Source organism: Apteryx mantelli, chromosome 33 (assembly GCF_036417845.1).
Source record: "Apteryx mantelli isolate bAptMan1 chromosome 33, bAptMan1.hap1, whole genome shotgun sequence".
NCBI lineage: Eukaryota > Metazoa > Chordata > Aves > Apterygiformes > Apterygidae > Apteryx > Apteryx mantelli.
Window position 1 is genome coordinate 2894765 of NC_090010.1, and position 14578 is coordinate 2909342.

At 59.0% G+C, this 14578-nt stretch overlaps 1 protein-coding gene across 1 annotated transcript in view; it reads right to left on the reverse strand.

The window, feature by feature from the left end:
• The window catches only part of LRP1 (LDL receptor related protein 1), a 96008-nt gene that overhangs the window by 73495 nt on the left and 7935 nt on the right, over positions 1–14578 (reverse strand). The window contains exon 2 of the mRNA XM_067314090.1: positions 3502–3624. Coding sequence (XP_067170191.1) covers positions 3502–3624 — 123 coding nt within the window. The remainder of the gene's footprint in view (positions 1–3501; positions 3625–14578) is intronic.

The window sequence follows — 14578 nt, forward strand, 5'->3', positions numbered from 1 at the left end:
CTGGTGCCGAAGTGGTGTGAGAAAAGCCTGCTTGGCAATCCTGGAGATAGCAGGTCCTCCGCCCCGGCACGCGCTGACGGGGGGGTTTGCTCCGGGTGGGAGCAGCTGAGAGCGCCAGGCGTCCCCGCCTCGTGCAGCAAGGCGCAGAGCAGACCCCTCGCTCGAACGCCCGGGGGGACTGCGCCCGAGGACTTCTGCAGCTATCGCATCGGGCGTCTCCGTCTTTCCGGTTCCCTGTTTGTGCCCTTAGGCTGACTCAAGTCTTTGGACTTAGTAGGAGCCTGGGGAAGCTGAACCGAGTCGTGCAGAAAGGTTAAGCCGATACACTTCTCCAGGTCCCTGGATCTCAGCCATCCACTTCTGATGTTACGGAGGTAACGGCTCCCCAGGAAGAAAAGCAGTCCCTCACATTTAGGGCGCTAAAACGGCCACGACGACCCATGGATGCTGTCCCGCACGTGCCCTGGCGGAGCTGGGGGAGAGGAAATGCTTGCCTCCGATTTACGCCGTGCCACACGCTCTTATTTGTCTGTCCGGGAACCGCCAGGCAGCTCCTAAACGGCCGCTGTCAGCAGCCCTGCACTCGCCGCTCCAGCGTTCCCATGCCGTTCCCGGCACCGGCGTTGCTCCCAGCAGCGGGAGCTGTGAGCCTCGGCACTGGGGAGCTGCGCAGACACCGGCTCGTCTTCCCGTCGTGCCCCAGCGGAGGCTGCGATTGCCTCACAAACAGCCACAAAGACGCTGATCTTAAGGCTAGAAAAGCTGGACACGGCTTCGAGTGCCGGGCAAGTCACCTGTCCCTCGGAGCAGGAGCGGGGTGGCGACGGATGCCTGCGCCCCCGCTGCCGGAACGCTGCAACGCTTCCCGGGCTCCGGAGGCGGCGGCGGCGGCAGTCGGGACGCAGCACGTGCAGGTCCTCTCTGCTCCACGGGGCGTGCGCAGACCTCGAAGCGGGCAGCTCTGAGCAGGAACCAGCGCGTGGGGCTTTTCCACCAGCACGATGCGAGAGCTTCAGACAGCCTGGGCCTCCTCTCCCCCTAAAACCCTGCAATCTCATCCTCTGAGGGGACAGAGAAATAACAGCCCGTGCTCTCCTGTACCTTCCCAAGCCTGCTTCTACTCCCTCACACTGCTGGGGCAGAAAGGCTGCCTCTGTGCTCGCGCCGAGGCAGCGGCATTCCTGAGGCCGGTGCCGATGCCGGCAACTGCTGCGGACGGAGCGGGCTGGCTGCCCGGCGCCACCGCCGCTCGCTCGTACGCAGCGCCTGGAGGATGCCGCTGCTCTCCCCTTCCGGGGGGGGCAAACGCCAGGGTGACGCCAGCCCCCTGCCAATACTGACAAACGATGCCTTTGCATTAAAGTAAGGAAGGGAAGAGGGGGAAAAAGCATCTGAGGTTTCCCTCTACCTGTCCAGATGGATAAAGAGAGTGTGGTTAAACGAGCACAGACACAGCTAGCGGAATATGTCAATCAGGACGGATTCTTCCAGCACAGAAGAAAGGCCTCCAAGTCCTCCTGCAGTAATTTTCCAGGGCTGCTGATTGCCTGGAGTCAGACAGCCCATCCCAGCCCCCTCATTCTTCCCGCAGAGGGGACGGTTGCATCACTTTGCCTTAAGAAATAAATAACCCTGATGCTGAACCAAAGGCTGCTTTGGATGAGACCTTTATTCCAAGTACAGCAGGAAGCAGGAGTCTGGAAGGGACTTCTGTGCCGGAGAACAAGGCGACTATACTTGCTGCTGGCAAAGAGCAGTGCGGCCGAACCCTGCTGTCCTACGGGGCCTGGCACCTCCAGGTGCTTTTCAGACGCAACGGAGCAACCTAGCACGGCTGCTTCTGCAAGGTCGTAAGGCACCGGCCTCCCCGTCGGACCGAGGGGGAGATGGAGACGCAGAGGAGAGCTGGAGGTTCATCCAAACTCGTCCCGGAGGGCAGGTCTAAGCAGGGACGAGAGCCCTGATGCCGGGTCCCGGCCGGTGCCCGCAGCACGGCACGGCAGGAGCGCTCACAGCTGGCTCCGTCCCCAAGGCCTCGCGCACGCAGCCGGCCGCCCCGGCGCCTGCCCTCGCGCACGCATGCGCTCTCCCTGCTCCAGCAGTTGGATCCTGTTTAACCCAGCTCCGTTTCCTGTTTGCTTCCCAGGAGCCAGCTGCCAGCAGAGCAGCGGGCCGAGCAGCCCGGACCAGGCAGGGAGAGTCCCGCAGCTGCTCTCCGGCGGGGAGCCGGGCCGGACACTCGCCGCCGAGGGGCTCCAACGGGCCCGGGACAAAACCAGTAAAAACAACACATGCACCCTAATGCAAACACATCTGGGGAAAGCTATTTTGCTTTTCCACAGGCCATTCCCAAAGGCACTCCCAAAGACCTTCTTCTCCCCTTCAGCCAAACCCGTGCTCCAAACACCCTTTAAATGCTGCGCAGCGGAGGCAGGAAACTTTAGCTGTGAAGGAGAGATGCAGGCAGCAGAGCGACCCTCTGCACGCGCGCACCCGTCGCCGGACGCCGTTTGGGCTCTCGGCTCCAGCGGACACGGACACCCTGGAGGAGCCCTTCCCGGAGGCGAAGAGCCCGCCACCAGGGCTGGGGCATTTCCGACCCGAGCCGGAGGGGTTCCCACCCCTGCTCGTCGCCCCCCCACTACTGCAAACCACAGTTATTTTCTACCCCTGCTGCCGTCCCTCCGGGAGCAAGGGCAGGAGTCGGGGTCGGCCCGTCCCTGCCTCCCCACCACGTGCCTCGGGCAGAAGGACGTGAGCCCGCGCACGGCACGACGGGCTCTGACCCGCTCCTCGCCGGCACGTTCGGAGGGAGGTGCCCAGACGACAGCACCAAGCCAGACGATCAGGGTCCAAGACTCAACCCCTGGCCCCTGCCGGAGACGGCAACGTCCACACGTGTCCGTGCTTCCAGCTCTTCTGCATCCGAGTGCACAAAGCCTCGTCCTGCGTCAACCACCCCCACCGTCACGTCCTCAGTCCTACCGCAACCACTGCGGTGGCCTTTCTCCTTCAGTTTCCAAACGTGAGACCACAGGAGGGAACCCCACAAGTTCCTCAAAAAGGGAAACCACAGCGTTTCTCCTTTCAGCAAGTCTTGCTGCACCCTCACATTCAGGAGTTTGAGCTTTTCTAATGCAAATAAACTTTGATGGGGGAGAGAGAAAAAAATAACAAAAAGTGGAGTGATACCCAGTCCCCAGGAGGCTGTTACGTTATGATGGATCATGTCCCTCAACACAAGAGACACTGGGGGAGCAGCAGCTAGCGAGATAAATGGAAGAAACACAGATGGACGGTTTGAACATCCACCACAAATGGCCTAAATTCCCAAGCTCCCCCCCACTGCTTGCAAAAGGTGCTGTGAACTTATGGAAAAACGTGAGCTGAGGTAGGATAGCCATGCGATGATGCCTGTTCGGGACCCTGGAACAACCATGCAATGAAAGAACGAATGAAATAAAACTAAAGATAATTATTAGGAAGGAAAGTCATACATACATATATCGGGCGATTCATCCGAGCCATCGGGACAATCCTTTTCCCCGTCACAGCGCCAGCCCTTAGATATGCACGTAATCTGATCTTTGCATGCAAACTGTTTAGGGCTACATGTCTTCGGTGCTGGATGAGAGAAGAAATAAAATAATGACAATAAACAAGATCAGTTTCTTCCCAAAGACAAGTTACTTTAAAAATATAAAATTTAAATTAAGGACTAGATTGTGTTTAGTTTGATTTCTTTTTAATGGCTCAGCAAAAGTTTTTATCCTGGCATCAGATCCATCAACCTTGCCCCTAAGGAAAGGAGAAAATTTAAACTGAAGCATTAATTACACTGAGAAAACAGGAACTGAGATCCATGATGCGCTAACAGATTTTAAAGATCATTTAACTTGGATGAATTAGCTCCTGGGAGCCCAAGGCAGTTTATTTTCTATGCTAGACAGTAAAAAAGAAAAAGGGAAAAAAAAAATTAAGAAAATCCAAATGAGAACAAATTAGAAAGCAACATTTTTAAAACCACAAAGACCGCACCGCAAACAACACGCTATAGGTGCTGCGTCCTTGCAAAGGCACATCCGTGCGGGCGGCACGGCCAGCGGCTCCGGCCGGAGCTGCGGTCCGGGATGCAGGAACGGGGCCCGACACCCTGCCACTGCCAGCCCCAGAGCCCGGCATCAGCCGGCGACGTCGGGGCGCAGACGGGCAGAGCCGACAGACGGGCAGGGACGGGAATCCGAGACCCTTGTCGAATTCCACGCAGAAGCGCCAAAGTTTCCCAGGAATCTCCGCGGGACACAACGCGGCCCCGAGGCAACGGTGGGCACGCTGGTAGGGAAACGCAAGTCCCTCCAGGCCACTTGAGCCAATCGGCTCTGAACAAGAGCGAGTCGCGATACTTCGTCACAGGTTGAGGCCGGGGCAACCGCGAGCATCCGCACCGGTTCCGACTGGCAGACGCTCCCCGACCCCTCGCAAAGCAGCTACCACGAGCAGCAAAGGAATACAGAGACGGCAGCTTCCTTCCACTTTTGCGTTGCTGGGTTTCATTTTTCTATCTAGACAGCAGACACCGCAAGTAAGCTCTTTTTTGGCTAATTCACAGCTGGCGGTGACTGCTCCAAACTTTTAAAAAATGCATATGTGTGTGTACACAACACACATGCAGAGTAAGCAGAACCAGACAGCAAAGACCAAATTACAACACAGGGCAGGCAGCAAAAGTTCAAGCAATAGCTGCAGTCGAGAAGGGTCAGAATTTAAAGCATTCCTGGCTTCATCCGTGATGTACTGCTCTCCGGAGGAAGCTCTCCCGGGCAAGGGCAGCGGACAAGCACGGAGGGGGGAGCCGAGCGCTTGGCGATCCTCTTGCAAGTCCCCTGGCATTTCGCGTTTTTCCTAGAGATTCAGCTCTTTGCAGCACCCGCTTCTCTGCCGATTTCAGCTTTCATTTTAAAATAGCGAGCCCGAGCCCTCGGGAAGGCAGCAAAACTTGAAAACACAAACAAATGCAACTTGGAGAATTGATTAGAAGAAAAGGCAGTAAAACACACAAATTCCCCAAACGTTTATCTTGTGTCATCCCCGGCCTTCTGCTGAATTCTCTGCTCAAAGGACCCGTTTAACTTCTCACATAACTCCGTATAAAGAGGGGTCTCCGGGTTTGTTTTCCTGTCAATCACAGCGGGAAGCGAGGCGAACACGCGTCGCCGGCCGGGCTGCCATAGCGGGCCGGTGTCTGGTCCCGGGGGTCCGGCGCAGCCCGGAGACACCGCGTCCTCGCAGGCAGGAGCCGCTTCCCGGGAGACCTCCGGGTTCAGGTTCCTCCTGACGCCCCGGGACGGGTCAGGCCTTGACGCAGGAAGGTTTATACCCCGCCACAGCATCTGTTTGCTTACGCTGCCAGAACTCTGGTTCTTTTCAAGTCCTTATAAACATCCGTCAGCCCGACAGCTCATCCTCACCAGCTCCGGGGAGACGCGCCGAGCCCCAGCTCTCCTCCGGAGCCTGCTCTGCCACCCTCTCTTCCCGGAGGAGCTCATCCTCCCCCTTCATCTCCAAGCCACAAGTTCACCAAATGCAAAAGTCGTTAAAAAGAAAAACCACACCAAAGGCCTGACATTCCCCTTGGATTTCCTGCTCGCCCTCATTCTCTGAGGTTTCCAGCAGCCGCGGTGACCTGCCAGCGCAGAGGACCGGGCAGCCCCCCCGCCAGCTCCCGGGAGCACCTTCTCCTCGAAAGGGCCTTCTGCCTCAAGCAAGGCTCTGCAGTCCTCCTCCCCCCAGAAAGGGGCAGACAGATTTGCAGGAGACGCATAAATCCCCGGCAAGCGATTCCGAGTGTCCTGTCCAACATCAGCACGGCTGCTGCCCCCCTCTTGGCTGCTTCAAGCCCTGCAGGTTCGTGTCTGCGCAGGAGGAGGAAGCGGAGCCAGGGCAGGATCTTCACCCAGCTGGTTTATCTTGCACAGGGGACACCAGTCCTGGAGCGGCGATGCTCACCAGCAGGACGGGAGATGGGCCACTCTTTCCGCAATGTCATTCCTAACTACCAGCACTGCGTCTTCCGGACCGGCTGCGTCTCACGGCCCGGTTGCGGCGCGGCAGGCCGAAGGAGAGAGCAAGTTCCCCTGCGGCGTGTGACGGCTGCCCGAGGCAGGGGCAGGACACGTGGGATCTCCTGCCAGCACTGACGCCCTGCTCGCGCACTCCTTTGCCGGGCTGCGCGGGTGTCCTGGCTCTCCTGGAGGAACGCCGGCCCCAAAGACGGCGCCGCTCGCCCCTGCCCTTTCCCAGGCACGCCAACGCACGGGCAGGTCTCCGCTGCTGGGAATAGAAACGGGTCTCCCACGCAAGCCGAGGCCCCGTGTTCGCTGGAGAAACTCTCGCGCAGCCGCCTCCGCCGGGGGCATCGTGGAGGAGGAAGGAGGAAGGTCCCTTCCCCGCTCACCCACCGGCCCTCCGAGCAGCGCGGGAGCCAAATGCACTGTCGGCTCCCGCCCAGCACGTTCCCAGCCTCCAAGGAAAGCGCCAAGATGCCCCAAGGCAGGAGGACCCCGAGGAGGCGCCGCTCCGCGGGAGCCACGCTGCCCCCCGAAAGCCGCTACTAAAGGCTACTAAAAAAACAAAACAAAAAAACAACCAAAAAAACCCACACGTTTCATTTTTGCCTACAGCAAGAAATCGACACTTCCCCTCGAACCAGACTATTTCGGGAACGTGGCGAACGGGAGGTCTTCACTGTGAGCAGAAGCCAAACTACCTTCAGTGCACACACGAGTATGGCATGAAAGCCTAGGTAGGCTGGAAAGCAAACCACAGGGAAAAATCAAGAAAAACCAACTTCTTCCTTAAGCAAGCCATACTTTCCTATTGAACCCGACTCCTCCTCCTCCTCTCCTCGCTGGGAGGGGGCGGCGGCTTTTCCTTTGCAGAGGAAACAGCACTGGCAATAAATATGGACTGGAATGAGCATGATTTGCAAACCAGATGTTCTTAGAGGGGGGGAAAAGAAAAAGAGAGAAAAAATAAACCGGCTCCACATTCCTCATAGGTCTCCGTCCCCCAGCTGCTCCCCTCCCCTCCGCGCTCACATACACGATGCGGCTCGTTGGTGCAGCCGGCCAAAACACACATCTCCCGCGTGGCGCGGCATGAGCGGAGCCGGCTCGCTCCGAACCCGGTGCAGGGACGTGCATGCACCTTGCAAACCCTCCCGGCACGCTCAGCCAAGCGAGGCGAAGCGTCTCCAGCTTGCAAGAAACACTGCAGCCTGCTCCAAAACGGAGCACCACGACCGAGAGGTTTCGTCCTCGCATCCCTGCCGGAGCATCTTCCATTGCAGGTTGGCCGCGGCTCCTCTTGCACCAGGCCCTTCCTTCCCCGCTCGCGCACGACGCCTCGGCAGCCCGGTCCCCGCGGCGGCACCGCTCCCGGGCCAGCGCCCGCCGCAGCCGCGCGGATGCTCCCTGGCCCCATGGCCACCCTTGCCGGCTGCACCGAGGGCAGAACGGGAGAATCCACCGGGTTGCTCTGGAGGGCGGAAGCCTGGCGGGAAATGGCCAAGTCTCCGGAGAAGGGAGGAGGAGGAAAGCGGCGGCATCCTGGCAGAAGGGCCGACAGTAGCACTGCCCACGTTCCAGCCCGGCCGAATTCGGCTCTGGTCCTGCAGAGCGCTCCAGGCGTTTTCCACCACCGCTGGTTTCACCGGCGCTCTCAGTCTGGCAAAGCTCCGGAGGAGCAAGAAGGAAAAGAGTCGCAGAAAGCCGGGCTGCCGTCCCTGCGCCTGGGAAAGGGGTCCGGAGGTCGGGGCCGCTACTCCCACCCTGGTGTCAGCAGTCAGGACGGCGCCGGGCTGGAGAGCACCATGCTTCGAAGGCCGCTTTGCCCAAATAACGACGGGGTCACCTCGCACAGCTCCTCCGCAGCCCCGGCACCCCGTCCCACCGCTGCCGCACCAAAGACTTGCCGAGTCGCCAATGAGCCAAACAAATCAGTCACCTTTTATTTTCTAATAACAGCAATACCTGTTGCTCTACATTCTCCCCTATACCATCCATCCATCATCCTTGAATTTCAGGAAAAAAAAGAAAAAAGAAAAGCAACGATTTATTCATTTTCTGCTTTCAAAACTTCAAATTTTCCAGAGTTTCTCTGAAGCCATGAGAGAGTCACAAAGAGAAAACGTCAAAAGAGCCCAGGCTCGCGCGTGCCTTACAGTCACCTGCGCCCAGGGGCCGGAGCAGTCTCGCAAGGCCGTAAGGCTCCGGCCAAAAGCCGTGAGAAGCAAGCGCAGCGGCCGAGACGCCTCCGCAGCCCCCGAGGACGTCCGCGCGCAGAACTCGCGAGCTCGCGCCCAATGCGCCTTCAACAGCTTCCTCCGCGCCGAGGAAACTCAACGGGCTAATGGAGGCGTTTAAAATAACAAAACCTAAATTTCAGAGTCACGTTTTTGGTTTTTTTTCAATGCGTGTGGGGGGTTTGTTGGTTTTGCATTTAAATACAAGATCTCCAAACAGTTCAAATGCATTTTTGCAATTCTTCCATCTGGACCCCTCATAATGCAAGATTCAAACCAGATCCGCTGCTCCATCGGAGCTTCTATTTTCATGAATGACGTTGCTGTTAGCACGCACAACTATTCCCCTTTGGAAAAGCCACAGGTATGTGCTGTTCGTAACTTATTTTGGTTGGAGGGGGAGGGGCCATTTCAATTGCTAAGTAAATATTGACTTTAAAATACACATTTTTTCCCTTTTCCTTTCAAGTCTGTCTGCATCTGAATCATGAGGCATTAACCTTGCTTAAAAAAAAAAAGAGACAATTTTGAGAAGAAAAGCCTGCCCCAGCTTCGCAAGAGAGAAATATGTGAGCGGAAGCAAAATGCCATTCATAAGAAACACGCACATCGCCTCTGCTAGCAAAAACCCCGCAGCGCGGCCGGGGGAGAATGCAGAGGAGCGCCAGGAGCCCTGGAGCGGGCTGCTCGCCCGCGGCTCCCGGGACGGGCAGCGCCTTGCACGCCCGGCCCCGCTGCAAAGGGCTCCCGGGAGCCACCCGGCCCCCGGGACGGGCGCACTGGGGACCATTCCCGCAGGAGCGGTTTCTCCGGGACCCGCCTGCCGTTTCTTTGGAAATGCATCCTCGCCTCCGCCCGGCGTCGTCTGCAAGAGCCCCCAGCAGGACGGGGCTGCCCAAGAGCCCCGTCCCCAGCAGCGAGGGGGGAAATAAAATCCTACCGCGACTCCTAAGGGCTGCTCTCATCTCAAGGAGCCCGGCGGCCACCTGACTTCAACGGATCCGGGGGGAGACGATCTGAACGCCAACACGCACGTGGGAAGCTGGACGCACTGGGGTGGGAACGCCCCCCCCCCCCGCCAAGGCAGCCCCTTCCCTCCCGCTCGCACCGGGCGGCTCAGCCGCCTTCAGACAAAATGCATTAGAAAAAGAAAAAAAAATTTGCATTTTAACCAAATTCAGAAGCCGGGAGATGTGTGTGGAGCAAGATCCCCCGTGCCCCCTCCTGCTCCGGCCCCACGGACAGGGCCTTAGAAGAATGAATTGGAAAATGGCAGGAGATGGAACCAGATGAAACAAATAGACGGCGTTTTCAGGCCTCAAAAAAAACCCAGCTTGATCATACAAAACGTGGGCAGGCTCCAGCCACGCAGCAGAGTGTGTTTCAAGAAAGGATCATGCTTTTTTTTTTTTTTCTTTTTTTTTTTTTTGCAGCTTATCTGCAATTCAAATGCAAAAAGCAAAAAAAAAGGCAAAAAGGAAAAAGAAAAAAACCCACACAACCACCCAGCACTTGCAGCCCAAAGAAAGGGGCCGGGTGCTGGCGGTGCCGCTGGCAGCGGGCCGTGCCCCTCCGGAGATGCCCGAGCGGCGCAGGGCGTCCCTTCGCCCTGCAGCACCAGGAGGGGGGACGCCCGGGGGTCCAGCCAGGACCGCCGGCCCGAGGCCAAGCACATCCCCCTCCGCCGCTACCTGCTCAGGGGGGTTATTCCCTCCGATTTATCCCAGGAATAAGCAGCAGGGTGTTTACACGCCAGCAGCCTGGAACCCAAACAGAATAGGCTGCTCTGCACCGGGAGGCAGTTATTTATGACTTGTGGCTAAAGCAGATAACGCTCCCCCCAGGGACCGGCCTGCGTTGTGCAATAAAGCAATTGCACTTTATGGATTAATAGGCATTTCATCTGGAGAGCTGCACCGCGGGCTGGACTCCGCCGGGGCCCAGGGCTGCCCGCAGCAGCCGGGGCCATGCAGGCCCACAGACGGAGCGGGGGGACCCGGCTGCGGAAATCGGGCGCTGCGTTTTGTTCCGCCTGGGACGGGCATCGGCTAAGCGACGGCTCAAAAGGACTGGAGCCGGGCCAAAACCACTGGCCTTAATTCATTAGTCAACTCAATTTCGCTGGCTTTGCAAATAAGAACTTTGTCTAAAACGGGGAAACGGACCAGAATAGCTATTGTGGAGCGGGAACGGGCAGAAAGGGCCCTTTGAGAGGCCACTCCGCCGGAATAAAAGTCACTTTTATCCCAGAATAATTAGTGTGCTCAGAGTACACTAATGATGCCCGCATAAAGGGACTTTTATTCCCGAGCTGAAGGTCCCACATGGGGGAGCTATTCCGAACGCCGCTCTGCTCCCCCGCGTAAACACAACCTCGGTGCGGAGCAGGGCTGCGCCGGGCGGCCGCAACGCCCCTGGCCAGGGCCCACAAGCAGGACCTGGGTCCCGCCGTGGCCTGGAGACCCGGCCGGAGAAGCAGCAGCCTGAATTACTGCTATTCCAAGAAAACCTTGCCGGAGCAAGCGAAACAAGGCAGCACAGCAAAGCCCTGACGGCTCCCTGCTCTCCCACAAGGGCAGCGATCAGCAGCTCCTTTCCCCCAGCAGGGATTTTAGCCCTGACCTATTTGCAAACACGGCTCAGCAGCCAGGGAAGAAACATGACCGGTAGCGACGGGAAGCCTTGTCCGGGCGGGCGCATGGCGGCCACAGGGAAGGAAAACAGCCCTGTCCCCCGGCTCGCTATCGCGGAGGAGCCGGAGCCCGGCTCGGGGTAAAACCCGCCCCAATGCAAACTCCAGGCTGCTTGCAAAGCGATAGCGGCATCGGAACGGGAACGCCGCTTCCAAAGCAGGGTGGGGAAACCCCTCCGGCTCCGGCCGCACCCGCCAGGATACTTTCCAGGCACAGGGCACATGCAAAGCGGCAGGTTCCCCGGCAAGTGCGCACTTGTCGGTGTGGGATGGGGAGACCCGGGTTTCCTCTGCAACAGACTCCCGGGAAGCTGCGCGGTGGCTCTGCACGGACCGCGGACGGCGCCTGCTGCTCCCCGGCGCAGGGACGATGACACGCGCCGAGCGCGGGCAGGAGCCCTGGAGCAGCCCCGCACCGCGGGGTTGCCGAGCGGAGGGCGGCAGCAGCCGCCTCCTTGCCGAGCGTGCCCGGGCACCGCCGTGACCCGGCAGCTTTGGGGGCGGTGAGGCCACCGGCGGCTCCTCCGCGGCTCTGCCGGGCACCGCTCCGGCCTCCAGGATGCTCTGCGCGTTAACCCACGCGAAAGCATCAGTGAAGGCGGGCAGGGGCTGCCGCTGCGGCGCGGGGCCACAGCTCTCATCACCCGCGAGATGCCTCCGCGCACGGAGCTGTCTGCGAGGCCCAGACCGAAGCAGGGGGAAATAGGAAAGAAAAGGGAAAAACCATGCACATGGTCATAACATCTCGGCAGGAAAAAACAAGAAGCGCGGCCAGCTGGCCTGCGCTGCTCGCTGCGCCGGAGCCGAGCGCCCGCCGCAGCAGGGGCACCGGAGCCCCGCGGCAGCACCAGGGACAGAGGTGCAGGACGCCTGGGCCCCAGCGTCCCCCCCCTGCAGCCCGGCAGGGCCAAACCCGGGCGCAATCCCGGCAGGTGGCCCGGGGCTCCCGCCACTGCCCGGTCCGCGCTGGCGGAGACGCAGGCTGCGCCCGCAAACGGGGCTTCGCAAAGGGCCTTCGGCACCTGCTCTCCTCGTCCTTGACCCTCCGGAGCGTGGGAACACCAGGGGCGAGACCCTTCCCTGCGCAGCCCCCAGCTCTTTAACCCACCGCCGCTTGCGCCCTCCGCAACCGAGCCCGGATCGCAGCCCCTGCCAGACCCTGGGCAGGTTTTTAAGCAATGCGCACACACGATATCCTGGGACGCACTCCTCCCGAGCGAGGGTTAATGCAGAGACAGGAGGTTTGCACTTTAACACTCTGCTCTGACAAAGCCATTTAGCTGTATTTTAAGAGGTAAAGAGGAAAAAAAATTCTTTGGCATGGTGAAATGTCCCATCTGTTTATAACTGGTAAAAATGATTAAAGAGGAATCTGGTACAGTTATGTCTGGTCTGATTTTGTGTTCCAGACATTACCCTACCCCCTCGGCGTCTCTACCAGCGCGGTTCAGCTGCGCGACCAATTAACTACTTGTCCATGACAGCCTGGATGCTTCAAGGTGGTTGGTGCAGGTCAGGGACTCTGGTTTGCCTGTTTTTACCTTTTTCAAGTTCCAGGAAAGGAAGCGTTATGATTTTTAAAAAGCCAGAGGAGCGCAGGGCTGGGCCGAGGGAGGGTTTCGAAGGCAACGGTGGCATCCTAACAGCTGCAGAGGAGAAAACCAAGCTGGTGAGTAAGTGCAGTTCGACTGCAAATTCGCTCTTCTGCAGAGAAGACGCACTCAGGGCCACGAAAGGAGACGCTTGAGCGAACCCCTCTGGAGGGGTTGGACGCGGCCTGGGGAGGCTCCGGCGGAAAACGAGAGCTCTCCGCTCCCAGTGCGGGCGTTTGGGGAAGGCAGGGACACAGAGATGCTGAATCCACATCGGGGCCTGCTGCTGGGCTCGCTCTGCCCGGCCTCGAGCAATCCCGTGGGAACGGATGGGGGAAGCCTTTCCCCATTGCACAGGCAAGGAAAGGGGGCCACAGAAATCTCAATTTACATATGCATGAGCAGGGGGTGAAATTTCCCTTCTTGGGGAGAAAAACCACTGAGGAAGCTCCGGCACCCTGCTCCTGGGGCAAAGACCCTCTGCTCTGTCCGCCCCACGGTCTTGCCAAGCCCAGAACGCAGAAGAAACCCCAGAAACGCCGATGCCCCGGACGCACCGGCCCCAGGAGGGACACGAGCCCTGCACCGCGGCGGCGGCGGCGGCCGGCTTCCCCTCCCGGCGCGGGACAGGAAGGTGTTCGTGCGTCCTGCATCCTAGAAAGGCTGCTGCTGTAGGAAGTATTAAAACCAACTGTTTCCTTTCCTAAACAATAAAAAAAAGGCGCTACATGGGAGCTCGGCACACTGAGGGACAGGGGAGGAAGCAATTCACTGCCCTCCGAGCCCGAGCATCTCCCCAGCCCCGGGCAGGTGCCGCTGGCGCTGTGGGAGCCGGCGCCGCTCAGCACCGCCCCGAGCGCGGGATCGGGACTCGGCCCTCCCACAGGATCCAAGCTGCTCTCAAGTGACACGTGTCAGGTGGGAACAGCTCTCCCGGCCAGGAAATCGAGCCGGGATGCGTTCGAGGGGATCTCTGCTTGCATGGGGGGAGACCTGCTCGTCCCTGGCTGAGATGGCTTCGAGCAGCTTTGCAAGGAGCTTGCGCGCCCGAGGGGGCGGCTGTCCTGCAGGAGACGGCGAGGGGCCCGGAGCCCGCTAGGAGCCCTACAACAGCCAAACCAGGCCCGGCCCCAGCAGAGCGGGGAGGCGTTTCGGCACGGGAACGCTGGCTCGTGTGGGAGGGAGGGGGACACACGAGGAGGACGCCGCTCCTCCCCGGGGTCACCGCTCAGCCCTCGCAGCTGGAACCTTTGAATCCGCTTCCAATTTTTCAGGCCAAGATATTCAAAAGTCTTCAGCAAAGCAAAGCAAGCACAGCAAGCAAAGCAAGCACAGCAAAAACAAAGTCGCGGGATACCGCGGACACCTCTCCGCTGGGTCTGGCAGTGCATCACGGCAATACCCAGCAGCTCTGCCCAGCGGGGACGCGGGGAAAGCAGTGACGAGGACCCCTCCGCTGGGAAAGCGGAACGCAATTAGCCCCAGAAGCCTGATTAGCAGGTACAGCATCGTGCCTGCTCCTGGCACAGCCCACCTCGCCAGCAAAATGAAAGAGGCAAAGATGCACTTGACTGTTCATCAGCTACAATAAGCTGCTGCTTGAATCCATTACCCAGCGAGCACTCGGTCCCCGCTCTCAGATGTCTGTAGCGGCGCCTGCAAACAAAGAGCTGCACCATATTAAGTAAATGGACTAGATTGATGCGTTTCAAAGCTCTGGGCAGATTAAAATAACAATTTGCCTGGCAGCCCACAGAAAACAAAACCCAGCTAGGTCTCAGCAAGGCCTAGGTAGAGGAGCAGCAGCACGGCGCCGCTCCGGCAGCGCTCATCCTTTCGCAGCCGAAAACCTTCCCTTTAGCGCAGTCGCCGAGGGATGAGAGTCAGAGCTCTGGATTCAGCAGCAAATTTATAAGGAAACAATTATTTCCTTCTCCTTCCCAAGCCGGCAGCCTGAGTTATTTATTAAGTTAACCACGCGCTCGGGGTTCA